The sequence below is a fragment of the Squalius cephalus genome (genome assembly GCF_949319135.1).
Source record: "Squalius cephalus genome assembly, chromosome: 1".
NCBI lineage: Eukaryota > Metazoa > Chordata > Actinopteri > Cypriniformes > Leuciscidae > Squalius > Squalius cephalus.
Genome location: NC_137122.1, coordinates 55,051,723 through 55,070,746, shown reverse-complemented (window position 1 = coordinate 55,070,746; position 19,024 = coordinate 55,051,723). Strand labels below are relative to the sequence as shown.

Below are 19,024 nucleotides of genomic sequence, written 5' to 3'. Positions count from 1 at the left end.
ATGTTATAGCCAGTTACGACGCGCTTCTGCAACACGCATCACATGATCAGCTGAGAATCTCTTCATCAAGCCAGCGCGCAAACTACCGCAAATAAAACCGAAAGTAAAGATCAACACGGACGGAATTGAGTCAATTTACTGCATAACGCGGAATTTAACGGATTGAATGGTTCATGAGCTCGGATCTCGTAATTACGTTGTTTTTGACTCCACAAGAAGAGCACATAAACACAGCAGTAAAGTGACTCTCCTTCACCAGGAATGAGGAAGCTGCTTTACAGACACTCCTGTTTTACACACGTCACTCAAACACAGAACCAGGAAACTATTTCAACTCCTCAGTTCAGAGAAACAGAAACTGAAGTATTGTTGAGCTGCTGTGTGTTTGTATCTCTCTGTATTCATGCAGTAAAATGGCAGAAGCCAGAATTTCTCAGGATGAGTTCATGTGTCCAGTGTGTCTGGATCTCCTGAAGGATCCAGTGACTATCCACTGTGGACACAGTTACTGTAAGATCTGTATTACAGACTGCTGGGATCAGGAGGATGAGAAGAGAGTCTACAGCTGCCCTCAGTGCAGACAGACCTTCAGTCCAAGACCTGCTTTAGGCAAAAACACCATTCTGGCTGAACTGGTGGAGAAACTGAAGAAGACTAAACTTCCTGCTGACTGTTACGCTGGAGCTGGAGACGTGCAGTGTGACGTCTGTACTGGAAGAAAATACAAAGCCATCAAGTCCTGTCTGGTGTGTCAGGAATCTTACTGTCAAACTCATTTAGACCGTCATGAGGAATATCACTCTCGTAAACCACACAAAGTGATTGATGCCACTGGACGACTGCAGGACATGATCTGCCGTAAACATGATAAAGAGCTAGAAATGTTCTGTGTCACTGATCAACAGTGCATCTGTGTGTGGTGTAAGGAGAGTGAACATAAAAACCACAAAACTGTATCAACTGCAGCACAGAGGACAGAGACACAGGTATGAACTGAGAGGGATTGATCACACAGAAATGAAAGTGTCTTTATTCACTCACTCATTTACTCATGTTGTTCCAAACTGGTTTGACTGAGTTTCTTCTGTGGAATATAAAAGATGATATTTTGAAGAATGTCTCGTCTATTTTAGTTTATACATTGAAAGTCAATGGAGTAAAAAAAGTTTCAAGCTACAAAAAGGAGAAAAAGCATAAAAGTAATCTAAACAACTAGTGGTTAAAGAAAGGAGTACGCTTAAGTGTATTGACATGCACTTGTAGTGTACTTCAAAATAAAAGTATACTTTAAAAAAAAAAATTGTATTTTATATATGCAGATAATATAATATTAATGAAATGAAAGGCCACTTAAGTGCACTTAAAGAGAGTCAACTTTCATGACTGTTTCATAAGTACACTTTATAAAGTACACTTTTCTATAATGTAAAATGAAAAGGTTTACTTTGAAGTACATTTTAATAATATTTAATATTTCAATTTAACTCAAAATAATTATGAAATTACATTATATACTTAAATCTTACTTAAGTGGGTCAAAAAATCAGTCTTAAGTTCAGCTAATTGCTTTATATGTACATTTAAACTATAATACATTTTCATTTAATAGCATTTAACATGCAATTGCGTGTCTGAAAACATTACGTTCAGTTCACGCTTATTTCACAATTACAGACCCTTTCCAAAAAATTAGAATATCATGGAAAAGTTTATTTATTTCCATAATTCCATTCAAAACGTTGAACTTCCATAGATTATAGATTCAGGGCCCACAACTTAAACGATTTCAAGTATTTTAGTTGTTTATTTGTACATAATTTGGGCTTCCAGCTCATAAAATCCACGAAAACAGGATTTGAACCAGGTTTTGGTTCTTTTGGCAGTGTGGGCAGGTGCAAATCCTGCTGGAAAATGAAGGAAGCATGAAGTGCTCTGAACATGTCCTGGTAGACTCTGCATTGACTCTGGATTTAATAAAGCACAGTGGACCAAAGTCCTCTTTTTTGATGAGAGCAAAGTTTGCATCTCATTTGGAAACCAAGGTCCCAGAGTCTGGAGGAAGAATGGAGAGGCACACAATCCAAGATGCTTGAAGTCCAGTGTGAAGTTTCCACAGTCTGTGTTGGTTTGGGGAGCCATGTTATCGGCTGGTGTTGGTCCACTGTGCTGTCCACTCAACGCAGCCGTCTACCAGGACATTTCCAGAGCACTTCATGCTTCCTTCAGCAGACAAGCTTTATGGAGATGCTGACTTCATTTTCCAGCAGGATTTGCACCGGCCCACACTGCCAAAATAACCAAAACCTGGTTCAATGACCATGGTATCACTGTGTAATTACTGTGTGATTTCATGTAATATTCTCATTTTTTGAAATCCTGTTTTCATGGGTTTTATGAGCTGGAAGCCCAAATAATGTACAAATAAACAACTAAATACTTGAAATCATTTAATTTGTGGGCCCTGAATCTATAATCTATGGAAGTTTAACGTTTTGAATGGAATTATGGAAATAAATAAACTTTTCCATGATATTCTAATTTTTTGGAAAGGGTCTGTATATTATTTTTAAGAATATAATTTCCAAAATAAGTGCAGTCTTTAAAATATGCTACTTTTAAAAGAGCCAAACTTTTAATCACAAATCAAATCAAATCAAATCAAATCATTGATAAACTCATGTATGTGGAGCCCAAATCAAATATGATGACATCAAAAACATCAAACTTCACTGGTGTTTGTGTCATGACATCATGGTGTTTAGTCATGTGACTGTGACATGAAAGAACCAATGAGGTTTGATGTTACTGACGTGTCACCATATTTTATTTGGCCTCTGTAAACCGCTGAGACATTCTTCTAAATATCTTCTGTTGTGTCTCACAATAGACAGAAAGTCATACAGGTTTGGAGCGACATGAGGGAGAGTAAATGATGATACTAATGATATAAAACTAGGCACTGATGAAATACTGCTGACATTCATTTCAGGAAACCATGAATCTGTGGTTTGAACCAGACAGTAAAAACTGACCATGCAAGATCTTTAACCACTTCACCAACTCTGGATTCATGTAACTTTAATGTTTGTCTGACAGTAGTTTTATGTGTCATTCCCTGTCATTGGTTTGTCCTCCAGAAACAGCTGAAGGAGACGCAGATGAAGATCCGTCAGAGAATCCAGCAGAGACAGAAAGATCTTCAGCATCTGAGAGAGGCTGTGGAGTCTCATAAGGTGAGTCTGGAGAAGAAGAGAAGTTTGAGACGTCTCAGTTTGGACTCTGTCAGTCGTGCTGAAGCCACTGTGTGATTGTGATGTGTGTGTAACAGCGCTCTGCACACACAGCAGTGGAGGACAGTGAGAGGATCTTCACTGAGATCATCCGCTCCATTGAGAGAAGCCGCTCTGAGGTCACACAGCGGATCAGAGATCAGGAAAAGACTGCAGTGAGTCGAGCTGAAGGACGACTGGAGCGACTGGAGCAGGAGATCAATGATCTGAGGAGGAGAGACGCTGAGCTGGAGCAGCTTTCACACACACAAGATCACATCCAGTTCCTGCAGGTAACAGAGATCTAGAAGAACAGGATCATAGTGGACTTGAGCAAGATCCTGCTATGACAGAGAAACATTTCATGAGAGCAGAATGAGCCGTTGACTGAGATGTTGTCAGGAATTCAGTCAGATTCAGTCAAGTGTTGTGTTATCATATAATCATCAGTCAGACTCTCATCTGATCATCTTCTGTTTAAAGAGACACACTTACAAAGCCCTGGGAAATTTACCATTAAATATTAACTCATTTTTCCTTCTGGTTTCTTCTGTCTTGATGAAATCAGTGAACTTGATGGTATCAATATCCAGCCAACTAGATTTTTCATCCTCTTTTTAATGAAATCTTTTATTTGTACTAAAATAATTTCAGTAATTGGCACCAAAATTGGGTCAGGTGATCTTCAAAGTTGATAATATTGATAAAATTAAACAAACAATTTTCTATAGAAATTACATTGAGTATATTTTAGTTTATCATAAATGTGTGTCAGTTCATTCAGCAGTAACTTTAACCATTTTTCAAAGACAATAGAAATAATTTTGAAATTACATATACAGATACTTAAATCCTACTTAAGTTGGCCAAAAAGCTCTCTAAATATTAGCTAATTGCATTTAATATAAATTTAGTGTATAAGACATTAATTTAATTAAAAATAATTATTTTAATTATAATTTTAAAAATAAATAAGTTTCTGAAAGCATTTCATTCAATCTGCTCTTAAGTATTTCTATAATTATTTTATAGTTAAGTGTCAAATACTAGAGTTTGTAGCATTAAATGATGAATATGAGGAGAATGTGCTGATTGTGTGAAAGTGCTGGATTGAAGCGAGTCACTGAAGAGAAGTCAAGTCAACAAGAGCCGCTCAGATCTGATATAGTGCAGGTTATTGGCTGAAGTGTGGAGATGATGAGTTTTGATTTCTGTTTTCTGTAGAGTTTCCAGTCTCTCTTAGCACCTCCTGAATCTACAGACGAACCCGACGTTTCCTTCAGTTCTCTCTCCTCTTTTGATGGCATGAGAGAATCTGTCCGTCAGCTGAGAGACAAACTGGAGGATTTCTGCAAAGAGGAGATCAAGAAGATCCCAGACGGAGGTAAAGTCCTGCGCCTCGTTTATACAGACGTGTGGAGAAAGATCCCAAATCTGAACGTACAACCGTTTCCGAAATGTTCCTACGATTTATAAAACATCCATTTGCACAAAAATCTCCTTAAATGCATCCCAGTTTGAAATCACAGTTATTAATAAATTAAATTCAAGTCCATCAAATCCTCCTACAGAACGGCCACAAATATCTCTTGATGGTTCAGAAATACGGACTCATCATCGTGGACAAGCGTTTATATACACATGACGGAGGATGAAATCCATGAAATTTAGGATCAATCCGATGTGTGTGTTTTATAAATGAAGCCTCTGGAGATTATTAATCTGCTCTCAGAAATGAGTCCATCATCTAATATTATAAAGCATTATATTAGAAATGTCTCAGAAATGAATGTATTTTATCTTGTCATTTCTCTTCACACTGTTCATGTCTGTTTATTTCCACAGTCACTTTCACCAACATGAATCCCAAGACCAGGAACGACTTCCTACAATGTGAGTCACTAGAAAACAAGCAGAAAAACTCACTGAATGTGTTCATGTTCTTCCTGTAGAAGGAGAAATAAATCATGATAGAAGAGTTTTATAATTGATCATGTAAATGATGATTTGCACAGGATATTTGGTCAGCTGTACTGAGACACTGATGATACACTGAACATTGATTCATGAAGAGTTCAGATACATTAAAAGATCAGACAGATTCATAATTCCTGTTTCTGATGTGTTTTCTCTCCATCAGATTCCCATCAGCTCACTCTGGATCTGAACACAGTGAATAAACGCCTCAGTCTGTCTGAGAGGAACAGAGTGATTACTGTCACTGACACAGATCAGCCGTATCCTGATCATCCAGACAGATTTGATAACAATTTGCAGGTGTTGTGTAGAGAGAGTGTGTGTGGACGCTGTTACTGGGAGATTGAGTGGACTGGGAGACGTGCGTATAGTGTGTGTATATCAGTGTCATATAAGAGCGTCAGCAGGAAGGGTAATGAGTGTGGATTTGGATATAATGATCAGTCCTGGAGTTTGTACTGCTCTTCCTCTAGTTACTCTTTCATACACAATAAGATAGAGACTGTTCTCCCTGTAAAGCCCATCTGCAGAAGAATAGGAGTGTATGTGGATCACAGTGCGGGAACTCTGTCCTTCTACAGCGTCTCTGACACAATGAGCCTCATCCACACAGTCCAGACCACATTCACTCAGACGCTCTATCCTGGGTTTTATGTTTATTCGGGATCAGTGAAACTGTGTTGATGTTTCAGAACAGATTGTAGAGAGATTTTACCCAGAATACTTTGAGCTGCATGATAAATCAGTAACAGTGAGATACAGAGACTCTTATTTTAATTTTCTTTAATATCTTAACTTCTGCCTCAGAAATAACAGAATAAATGTGTGTATTAAATCCTTTATAGAGACAATAAGAATGGTGTGTGTGTGTGTGTGTGTGTGTGTGTGTGTGTGTGTGTGTGTGTGTGTGTGTGTGTGTTTATCAAGCTATAATTGTATTGATGGAAATAATATTCATTTAGTTTTTATTGTAGTACTAGTGACACATAATCATTTTAATATTACTATTAAAAGTACCTTTAATTTGAAATTATTAAACACATACAAAATGAAAAGATTAAGGAATAATGAATAATGAAATGAAATAACAGAAATGGTTGTGAACAATGTAAGGAGTGAAGATGTGGAAAATGACATTAGTAGTGGAGAAAATAGTGCTGGAAAACAATCACAGTTCAAAATGTGAGAAATTGTGATGCAGAAGATGAGGGATGAAGAAGCACTTTCTGAGATTTCAGATATTGGGTCACAAGGGATGGAAATCATGAACTCTTTACAAGAAATAAATGACTTTCACAACGTTTGATAAAGTTGTTGATGAAATAATTCTTTCCAGCTGAAAAGGATGCTTATGAAATTAAGGAAACCTAAAATACGAAAATAGTTACTCTGTGCTTTTTCTTTTCTGTCTGTCTTCTTCTTGCTTCACTGTGAGTGTGTGGAGAGTCTGATCATCATGAGAACATGGTTAAACTCATGTAACATCAGGGCATTTTGTGTAGAGTTTTGCAGAAATCTAGCCTGGTTGAAACCAGACCATTCTCAGTAGTAACTGAGTTATAGTCTGGCAAAGCTCCATAGACAAATCATTTCCAAAGGGGCGTCATTTGCGCAATTTGAATATAATAATGCTGCATTTAAAAGTTGGTGCGCTTCACCAACGGAGTGGACGTCACTCAAATGCCTCTCGGCGCTTTTGGATAGGCTAGACCTAAAACCAATCAGAGCGATCGTCATCTTATAAAGCCCGCCTCAACGTTTCTGATTGGTGCCTTGATTTCTGGGCGATAGAAATGAACTTGAATGAGCTCTTTGCCAGACTACTTGTAGAGCAAATCTAAATTTGCCGGAAGTTGTCTGGGTTTTCCCAGGCTAGCAGAAATCATGAAGAAAATTGTAATGTGTGTAAGCTCACGCTCGATCAGCCCAAAATTGGCATCGACCAGCGCGGAAGGTCTTAACGTGTTACTGTCTTTTCTCGAGGCAAAGTATTTTTTGATTAAATGCAATACATTTGAATATGTATTTTCTCGTTATTTCATCTAAATGAAAAGGTTTTAATTATATCTGTGCATCATTAAATGTGAGCGAATGTTTGACTATTCCTTTTAACTCTTTAATGAAAATAATGTCAAAGTCAGTTAGAATAATCAAATGTAAAAATTTATTAGGTCAGGTAAATGTATCATGCCAATTTCATAATCAATTCAAAGATAATCGATACAAAACATCAAATGCTCTGGAATAGAGAGAAGAGATGCGAACCCAACATTACATGAGGCTGAGAGGTCTTGCTCTCAGCCTCACGGGCCAATCTGAGATACAGAAGAGGCCTCGAATCCCCTTCTGCATTTCATTATATAGTCAGGACCTCTTTCACTTGGAAACATATTTTATTTTTAACAATGGAAATTTGCATTCAGAGGTTACACCTTTGGGTGTAGGGAGACCATTTGTCTAGAGACCAACCCTCCTTGTGTGCCAGTTATCCATAAACTCTTAAAAACCTTATTACCTTTTGTTTTACTTATTTGGAAATGAGACATTTGTACCAGTCGCACTGTGACATTTTAAATGATACCAAACATGAAAAATACTCTAATCATTCACATTAAACTGCAATTTTCTTGGGTGAATTCAGGTGATCTGAGCCTGAAAGAGAGAGGGTGAGGGAAGAGGGGGAGAGATGTGTTCTGAGGTGAGACTTTGCCTCACAAATGGTGAGTTTAAATGCTAATTTCCAGAGAGGTCCTTCCCATATAGCAAACAGACTTGGCTAATCGATTGCTCCTGTCTGCCTCGCTGCCTGCTGTGAGTGTGTTTGTTTGCTTCGGTGCTGTAAGCTCCATCTTAGCCTTGTATTTCTTTGTTTTGAACCATCATTTACTACCATTTCTAGTTGTTTATACTACTACATTCTACCCAACATCTCAGATTAAACTGACATCGCTAGCTTCTGTTATTAGTACTACTAGCACAAAACGCTAGTAATTCGCTAGCCTGTTAACGCGCCACCCGTGCGCTCAGCTATTTTTATTTATTTATTTTTCTCTCGCACGTCCGCGCCTTTGAGTTCATAAAAGCTCAGGTGAGTAAGAATCACTCAACAAACACGGTGAGTAATGTCTTGTCCTGTTATTGTCACCTGCACTTCATGTCACATGTTTAGCATAGCCTTCTCTGTCGACAATATAGGATTTATATGTGATAAATGTAAGGAGACAGTTAGGTTGACAGAGAAGATTTCAGAATTAGAAACACGCATCCAAACTTTAATTGAGGATAGTAAGAGTGCTAGAGCTTCAGATGTTTTGGATGCGCATAGCATAGTGAACACTTTACATGAGTCGGTTCCGGCTGAAGTAGAGCCTGCGCAGCCGGGCAAATGGGTGACAGTGAGGGATCGCTCTAGTCGCGGATCTAAAAACCACTCTTCCGTTCCGATTACCATAACAAATCGATTTGCCCCGTTCAGTGAAACACCCACTGAGAATGATTGTGCCCTAGTTATTGGCGATTCTATTACACGGAACGTGAAAATAGAGACACCAACCACCATAGTCACATGTTTGCCGGGAGCCAGAGCGCCTGACATCAAAGCAAATTTAAAAGTGCTGGCTAATGCTAATCGTAAATTCTCTAAGATCATTATTCATGTCGGCACTAATGATGTTCGACTCCGCCAGTCGGAGATCACCAAAATTAATATTAAAGAGGTGTGTGAACTTGCAAGTACGATTTCAAGGACTGTAATTTGCTCTGGCCCCCTTCCTGTTCGCAGGAGTGATGAGATAGTTAGTAGATTGTGTTCGCTTAACGGTTGGCTGTCTCGGTGGTGTCCGCAACATAATATAGAATTCATAGACAATTGGAAAAGTTTTTGGGGCAAACCTGACCTGTTGAAAAGAGATGGTATTCATCCCTCCTGGGATGGTGCTGCTCTTCTCTCTAGTAATATGGCTCATAGTCTTAGAGCTCAAACATGACAATCTGGGGCTCAGGTCAGGAAGCAGACAGACTGGCTAAACCGACCGTCTGCTAGCGGCCTCGCGTCACCCAGGTCAGATAAATCCCATCACATAGAGCCTCTTTCACCTAGCTATCATCATATAGAGACTGTGTCTGTTCCCCGAATTTGGAAATCCAAAAAACGTTTTAACCCATCTAAGGTTAAAAATTTAATTGATGTTCAACAAATTAAAAACAGCTGTAACAACATGTATGTTAGACCCTATACCAACTAAGCTACTGAAAGAGATGCTTCCAGAGGTCATAGATCCTCTACTTACAGTAATATCATTAATTCATCTTTGTCTCTAGGATACGTACCAAAAAACTTTAAGCTGGCTATGATTAAACCTCTTGTTAAAAAAACGCAACTTGATCCTACAGAATTAGTCAATTACAGGCCGATCTCGAATCTACCTTTTTCTGTCAAAGATATTAGAAAAGGCAGTATCCTCACAACTGTGTTCCTTTCTTGAAAGAAATGATATCTGCGAGGATTTCCAGTCCGGATTTAGACCGTACCATAGTACCGAGACAGCTCTCGTTAGAGTCACAAATGATTTGCTCTTATCATCCGATCGTGGTTGTGTCTCGCTATTAGTGTTACTCGATCATAGTGCTGCATTTGACACCATTGACCACAGCGTTCTTTTAAATAGATTAGAACATTATGTTGGCATTACGGGAAATGCACTAGCATGGTTTAAATCATACTTATCTGACCGTTATCAGTTTGTAGCAGTAAATTAAGAGATGTCTCATCGATCACAAGTTCAGTATGGCGTACCACAAGGCTCAGTACTAGGACCGCTGCTGTTCACTCTGTACATGCTACCATTAGGAGATATCATTAGGAAACATGGCATTAGCTTTCACTGTTACTAAAAATAACAGCGATTTGAATCTATTGAGTACTCCTGCCCTGAGAGCAGCGTGTAATACACTAAAATAACAGCGATTTGAATCTATTGAGTACTTCTGCCCTGAGAGCAGCGCGTAATACACTAAAATAACAGTGATTTGAATCTATTGAGAACTCCTGCCCTGAAAGCAGCGCGTAATACACTAAAAATAACAGCGATTTGAATCTATTGAGTACTCCTGCCCTGAGAGCATGCCGTAATACACAAAAAAAGTGATTTGAATCTATTGAGTACTCCTGCCCTGAGAGCAGCGCATAATACACTAAATTAACAGCGATTTGAATCTATTGAGAACTCCTGCCCTGAGAGCAGCGCGTTATAAACAAAAAAGTGATTTGAATCTATTGAGTACTCCTGCCCTGAGAGCAGCGTGTAATACACTAAAATAACAGCGATTTGAATATATTGAGTACTCCTGCCCTGAAAGCAGCGCGTAATACACTAAAAATAACAGCGATTTTAATCTATTGAGTACTCCTGCCCTGACAGCAGCACGTAATACACTAAATTAACAGCGATTTGAATCTATTGAGTACTCCTGCCCTGAGAGCAGCACGTAATACACTAAATTAACAGCGATTTGAATCTACTGAGTACTCCTGCCCTGAGAGCAGCGTGTAATACACTAAATTAACAGCGATTTGAATCTATTGAGTACTCCTGCCCTGAGAGCAGCGCGTAATACACTAAAATAACAGCGATTTGAATCTATTGAGTACTCCTGCCCTGAGAGCAGCGCGTAATACACTAAAATAACAGCGATTTGAATCTATTGAGTACTCCTGCCCTGAGAGCAGCGCGTAATACACTAAAAATAACAGCGATTTGAATCTATTGAGTGCTCCTGCCCTGAGAGCAGCGCGTAATACACTAAAAATAACAGCGATTTGAATCTATTGAGTACTCCTGCCCTGAGAGCAGCGCGTAATACACTAAAAATAACAACGATTTGAATCTATTGAGTACTCCTGCCCTGAGAGCAGCGCGTAATACACTAAAATAACAGCGATTTGAATCTATTGAGTACTCCTGCCCTGAGAGCAGCGCATAATACACTAAAATAACAGCGATTTGAATCTATTGAGAACTCCTGCCCTGAGAGCAGCGCGTAATACACTAAAATAACAGCGATTTGAATCTATTGAGAACTCCTTCCCTGAGAGCAGCGCGTAATACACTAAAAATAACAGCGATTTAAATCTATTGAGTGCTCCTGCCCTGAGAGCAGCGCGTAATACACTAAAATAAAAGCGATTTGAATCTATTGAGTACTCCTGCCCTGAAAGCAGCGCGTAATACACTAAAAATAACAGCAATTTGAATCTATTGAGTACTCCTGCCCTGAGAGCAGCGCGTAATACACTAAAATAACAGCGATTTGAATCTATTGAGTACTCCTGCCCTGAGAGCAGCGCGTAATACACTAATATAACAGCGATTTGAATCTATTGAGTACTCCTGCCCTGAGAGCAGCGCGTAATACACTAAAATAACAGCGATTTGAATCTATTGAGTACTCCTGCCCTGAGAGCAGCGCGTAATACACTAAAATAACAGCGATTTGAATCTATTGAGTACTCCTTCCCTGAGAGCAGCGCGTAATACACTAAAATAACAGCGATTTGAATCTATTGAGTACTCCTGCCCTGAGAGCAGCGCGTAATACACTAATATAACAGCGATTTGAATCTATTGAGTACTCCTGCCCTGAGAGCAGCGCGTAATACACTAAAATAACAGCGATTTGAATCTATCGAGTACTCCTGCCCTGAGAGCAGCGCGTAATACACAAAAAAAGTGATTTGAATCTATTGAGTACTCCTGCCCTGAGAGCTGTGCGTAATACACTAAAATAACAGCGATTTGAATCTATTGAGAACTCCTGCCCTGAGAGCAGCGTGTAATACACTAAAATAACAGCGATTTGAATCTATTGAGTGCTCCTGCCCTGAGAGCAGCGCGTAATACACTAAAATAACAGCGATTTAAATCTATTGAGTGCTCCTGCCCTGAGAGCAGCGCGTAATACACTAAAATAACAGCGATTTGAATCTATTGAGTACTCCTGCCCTGAGAGCAGCGCGTAATACACTAAAATAACAGCGATTTGAATCTATTGAGTACTCCTGCCCTGAGAGCAGCGCGTAATACACTAAAATAACAGCGATTTGAATCTATTGAGTACTCCTGCCCTGAGAGCTGTGCGTAATACACTAAAATAACAGCGATTTGAATCTATTGAGTACTCCTGCCCTGAGAGCAGCGCGTAATACACAAAAAAAGTGATTTGAATCTATTGAGTACTCCTGCCCTGAGAGCAGCACGTAATACACTAAAATAACAGCGATTTGAATCTATTGAGTACTCCTGCCCTGAAAGCAGCGCGTAATACACTAAAATAACAGCGATTTGAATCTATTGAGTACTCCTGCCCTGAGAGCAGCGCGTAATACACTAAAATAACAGCGATTTGAATCTATTGAGTGCTCCTGCCCTGAGAGCAGCGCGTAATACACTAAAATAACAGCGATTTAAATCTATTGAGTGCTCCTGCCCTGAGAGCAGCGTGTAATACACTAAAATAACAGCGATTTGAATCTATTGAGTGCTCCTGCCCTGAGAGCAGCGCGTAATACACTAAAATAACAGCGATTTAAATCTATTGAGTGCTCCTGCCCTGAGAGCAGCGCGTAATACACTAAAATAACAGCGATTTGAATCTATTGAGTACTCCTGCCCTGAGAGCTGTGCGTAATACACTAAAAATAACAGCGATTTGAATCTATTGAGTACTCCTGCCCTGAGAGCAGCGCGTAATACACTAAAAATAACAGCGATTTGAATCTATTGAGTACTCCTGCCCTGAGAGCAGCGCGTAATACACTAAAATAACAGCGATTTAAATCTATTGAGTACTCCTGCCCTGAGAGCAGCGCGTAATACACTAAAATAACAGTGATTTAAATCTATTGAGTACTCCTGCCCTGAGAGCAGCGCGTAATACACTAAAATAACAGTGATTTGAATCTATTGAGTACTCCTGCCCTGAGAGCAGCACGTAATACACTAAAATAACAGCGATTTAAATCTATTGAGTACTCCTGCCCTGAGAGCAGCGCGTAATACACTAAAATAACAGTGATTTGAATCTATTGAGTACTCCTGCCCTGAGAGCAGCGCGTAATACACTAAAAATAACAGCGATTTGAATCTATTGAGTACTCCTGCCCTGAGAGCAGCGCGTAATACACTAAAAATAACAGCGATTTGAATCTATTGAGTACTCCTGCCCTGAGAGCAGCGCGTAATACACTAAAATAACAGCGATTTGAATCTATTGAGTACTCCTGCCCTGAGAGCAGCGCGTAATACACTAAAATAACAGCGATTTGAATCTATTGAGTACTCCTGCCCTGAGAGCAGCGCGTAATACACTAAAAATAACAGCGATTTGAATCTATTGAGTACTCCTGCCCTGAGAGCAGCGCGTAATACACTAAAATAACAGCGATTTGAATCTATTGAGTACTCCTGCCCTGAGAGCAGCGCGTAATACACTAAAAATAACAGCGATTTGAATCTATTGAGTACTCCTGCCCTGAGAGCAGCGCGTAATACACTAAAATAACAGCGATTTGAATCTATTGAGTACTCCTGCCCTGAGAGCAGCGCGTAATACACTAAAAATAATAGCGATTTGAATCTATTGAGTACTCCTTCCCTGAGAGCAGCGCGTAATATACTAAAATAACAGCGATTTGAATCTGTTGAGTACTCCTGCCCTGAGAGCAGCGCGTAATACACTAAAATAACAGCGATTTGAATCTATTGAGTACTCCTTCCCTGAGAGCAGCGCGTAATACACTAAAATAACAGCGATTTGAATCTATTGAGTACTCCTGCCCTGAGAGCAGCGTGTAATATACTAAAAATAACAGCGATTTGAATCTATTGAGTACTCCTGCCCTGAGAGCAGCGCGTAATACACTAAAATTACAGCAATTTGAATCTATTGAGTACTCCTGCCCTGAGAGCAGCGCATAATACACTAAAAATAACAGCGATTTGAATCTATTGAGTACTCCTGCCCTGAGAGCAGCGCGTAATACACTAAAATAACAGCGATTTGAATCTATTGAGTACTCCTGCCCTTAGAGCAGCGCATAATACACTAAAAATAACAGCGATTTGAATCTATTGAGTACTCCTTCCCTGAGAGCAGCGCGTAATACACTAAAATAACAGCGATTTGAATCTATTGAGTACTCCTGCCCTGAGAGCAGCGCGTAATACACTAAAAATAACAGCGATTTGAATCTATTGAGTACTCCTGCCCTGAAAGCAGCGCGTAATACACTAAAATAACAGCGATTTGAATCTATTGAGTACTCCTGCCCTGAGAGCAGCGTGTAATACACTAATATAACAGCGATTTGAATCTATTGAGTACTCCTTCCCTGAGAGCAGCGCGTAATACACTAAAATAACAGCGATTTAAATCTATTGAGAACTCCTGCCCTGAGAGCAGCGCGTAATACACTAAAATAACAGCGATTTGAATCTATTGAGTACTCCTGCCCTGAGAGCAGCGCATAATACACTAAAAATAACAGCGATTTGAATCTATTGAGTACTCCTGCCCTGAGAGCAGCGCGTAATACACTAAAATAACAGCGATTTGAATCTATTGAGTACTCCTGCCCTGAGAGCAGCGCGTAATACACTAAAATAACAGCGATTTTAATCTATTGAGTACTCCTGCCCTGAGAGCAGCACGTAATAAACTAAAAATAACAGCGATTTTAATCTATTGACTACTCCTGCCCTGAGAGCAGCGCGTAATACACTAAAATAACAGCAATTTGAATATATCGAGCTCCTGCCCTGAGAGCAGCGCGTAATACACTAAAATAACAGCGATTTGAATATATCGAGCTCCTGCCCTGAGAGCAGCGCTAAGGCGGGAGATGTATCATTTTGACCGTTGAAATATCGCGGAAAATTTGAAAAGTTCTGTTCTCGCATATCAATTTAACAGACAGCGAGGTAGCATTGGAAAAGCATGTTTTACACCAGTTACCCCATAAGCAGCTTTGTTTTGGTCGACTGATGAAACAGTCAAATCAAAATGCATAGCCTACAATACGATATTTAGACGATGATACATACAACCGGCACATCCGGGAACTTAACTGTAAATTTCGTAACCGCCCCTTTTTAGGGGAAAACAAACCAGACTTCCCATAGACTTCAATACAAAATAGCGGCACAAAACAACGTCCGTACACAGCCGGCAGACGTGTATAACTTCAGAAATCACTTAGATGAAATATGTCGAGTAATTATATGTCCACCCTGCCTTCCATAGAGTGTGAATGATACATTTATAAACTTAATTTGGGCAACTTAAAAACATGTCCCTAACAGCGTCAAGTTGGTCTAACAACCCCACCCATTGGCCAGAAGTGTCTTAACTGGACATTTGCACTGTTCTATTGACTTCCATACTGGATGTGCATACTGCTGTCTTGCTAGTGCTGTAGACAACGAGTCACCTGCCCTATTGCACTGTTCTATTGACTTCCATACTGGATGTGCATACTGCTGTCTTGCTAGTGCTGTAGTCAACGAGTCACCTGTCCCATTTGCACTGTTCTATTGACTTCCATACTGGATGTGCATACTGCTGTCTTGCTAGTGCTGTAGACAACGAGTCACCTGCCCCATTGCACTGTTCTATTGACTTCAATACTGGATGTGCATACTGCTGTCTTGCTAGTGCTGTAGTCAACGAGTCACCTGCCCCATTTGCACTGTTCTATTGACTTCCATACTGGATGTACATACTGCTGTCTTGCTAGTGCTGTAGACAACGAGTCACCTGCCCCATTTGCACTGTTCTATTGACTTCCATACTGGATGTGCATACTGCTGTCTTGCTAGTGCTGTAGACAACGAGTCACCTGCCCTATTGCACTGTTCTATTGACTTCCATACTGGATGTGCATACGGCTGTCTTGCTAGTGCTGTAGTCAACGAGTCACCTGCCTCATTTGCACTGTTCTATTGACTTCCATACTGGATGTGCATACTGCTGTCTTGCTAGTGCTGTAGACAACGAGTCACCTGCCCCATTGCACTGTTCTATTGACTTCCATACCGGATGTGCATACTGCTGTCTTGCTAGTGCTGTAGCCAACGAGTCACCTGTCCCATTGCACTGTTCTATTGACTTCCATACTGGATGTGCATACTGCCGTCTTGTTAGTGCGGTAGCCAACGACTTAATTGCCTCATTGTGCTATACTACTGGCTTCCAGATTGGGTGTGCATTGCTGATGTGACCCACCAGCCCTACTGTAATATTCTACCTTGTGTCTCGTTATCATCAGTCTGCATTGCAGTTTAAGGATCCCAGCCCTCTGCTCCAGCCATGCAACTGTAAATCTATCATCCAGTTTCGTCTTCTCCCTGGCATGCAAATAATGGAATAGTCCACCTCAGTGTTGCCGGTGCCGCCTGCCTGTCATTGTTCCGAGTCGACCGCCTGCTTATTATTGGTGTGAAGATTGTGGTGAGACCTCACTTGAACCTTGGTGTGTTGCAGTGTTTTCTTCTGTTTCAAAGAGTATTCTACGTTTGCTGTGGATTTCCCCCAGGCTTCGTTGACGGGGCCGTGGCAGTCTAAGCGGTCAGCCGAGGGTCAGGGAGCAAGCCGGTGACCCCATACTGCTAGTTACCTGCTGTGGGAGGGACTAATTCAGCTGGGTGGCAGCACCCCCTAAGTGGGGGAGCGTGGAGGAACTTCGGACCTAAGCCGGGCTTGGAGACACGACGGGGAGAAAAGCAGTTGTTCTGCTTCCAGAGCTACACCGTAGTAGAAGACAGTTGCCTTGCTTTAAGAGACATTTTAACTATTGAGACTTCAATAAATCCTTTTTAAATTCACTTGACAAGCCTCTGAACTTTATTGATGGGTGTGGTCAGCTCCTCGGGGTGGTAGGTTAAAAGAAAAAGGGAATAACGTCCCCATCTCCTGGTCACAATTTACTCGTACTTCATCGAGTCACCAGGTAGCCAGTGAATAATTTTACTTAGGTTTTAAGAAGTAACGTTAAACATCTTTAAATGTATAATATTATGTCTTTATATTTAGAGTGGCTACTGAGTGCACTTTTCTGTCCAGCCATACAACTAGCCTGATTTAGCTTTTGATAGCATCATCCGTAATTCATATTTCCATAACAGCAAGATATTGATGATGATGGCAGGCAGAGATGGGCATCAATACATGGAAATGTAAATAAAATAAAAATACAAAATACTATGTGGAAAAATTTAATTAAATACAAATACATAATAGGAGTAGCCTACTGTGTGAAAAAAAATGTTTAAATACAAATTACATGTTTGTAAGGGTTAGTACACGTCTTCAATCCAATACTGTGTATGGCGCTCGCCGGTTTGTTTTCCCCTAAAAGTGGGCGTGAACCTTTTCAGAGACGTTCTATGACGATACGCCGGTTGTATGTATTAGTCCTGTGCATTTTTAAATGTTCTCTTATTATCTTAGTAAACTTTAGAGGATGTTGAATTGTAACAAAATATAGTACACTGTTAAAAAAAACCCGTGAAATTTACGGTAAAAAACCGGCAGCTGTGGTTGCCAGTATTTTACCGTAAAAAATAAGGTAGCAACCTTTTATGTTTTACGGGATTTAAATTTACGGGCAAAAAAACACAATGTAAAAAAAAACCTGTGAAATTTACGGTAAAAAACGTTAGCTTGGTTGCCAGTATTTTACCGTAAAAAATATGGTAGCAACCTTACTTTGAAAAAATAAATAAATAAACCTTCAGCAGGATTTAAATGTGTGGTAAAAAAAAAACATCAGCTGAGGTTCCCAGTGCTTTACCATAAAAAATACAGTAGGAACCTTTTAGTTTTCACGGGACAACCATTATATTACATAAACCGATAAATGTTATCATTAAATTTCACTGAAGTATTAAAGTCTGCTTTATATCTTTGCAATATACTGATAACCATCATAATAACACAAGTGGCAAAAAAAAAAACAAAAAAAAAAACACGATGATTTAAGTATACCATTAGTTTTTCACAAACTGAGGTACATGGTAATATTGAGAAGGTGCACAGTGTCATACACACAAACACAAAACACCATCATGGTGACATACACACATGACTCCAAATAATGCCATAAACATTCATTAAACAATATATGATGTAATATAAACCCCAAATGTATAAAACTGATAACAAAAACCAAGAAGAAACATAATTATTTAAATGAAATAGCATCAAATGTGAAGTGTCACACAGGGAATTCTGGGAATGTCCATTTAGAGAAACAACAGGAACAGAAAAAAGAGAAGAGCAGAAACACAAGAACTACAACTGACTTCAGCCACAGCCTTAGATGAAATCAACTGAAGATAAAAAACATTAAATCAGTGAAGATCTCAGCAGAGGAGGATTAAACAACTCCACAAACAGCATTACCAGCTTCACTTATTACTAACCAGACTGACTTTATTTCTGTCAGACGCCTACAGTTCTGTTTGAGAATTAACAGAGGTTTAGATGTTGATGATTTATTGTTTCATTTGAAGTCACCATGATGGAGATCAGTGACTGCTTTAGTTGGGGTCTTGACCCTTGACTTTCTAACTTTAGTTTTTCTCTGCCTGCTGTAACTCTGTGTTTATAAGACATGTTGATTATGGCTAGGAAATCAGAGAGAAAATGAATCGTGTGATGGCAGTTGTGAATCAATGATGGCACACACAGATGTCACTGAACTCATTAAAATTCTGCTTTCT

General features: G+C 39.6%; 2 protein-coding genes across 2 annotated transcripts in view; both read left to right on the top strand.

The window, feature by feature from the left end:
* Positions 1-19,024, top strand: part of mcrip1 (MAPK regulated corepressor interacting protein 1) — a 362,891-nt gene that overhangs the window by 240,530 nt on the left and 103,337 nt on the right. The gene's annotated exons all lie outside the window — the stretch shown is intronic.
* Positions 341-6,551, top strand: LOC307155597 (tripartite motif-containing protein 16-like). Its single transcript, XM_079866378.1, has 6 exons — positions 341-986; positions 3,138-3,233; positions 3,329-3,562; positions 4,494-4,653; positions 5,115-5,162; positions 5,410-6,551. The coding sequence occupies exons 1-6, from the start codon at positions 414-416 to the stop codon at positions 5,928-5,930; spliced, it is 1,632 nt and encodes a 543-aa protein (XP_079722504.1). The 5' UTR covers positions 341-413; the 3' UTR covers positions 5,931-6,551.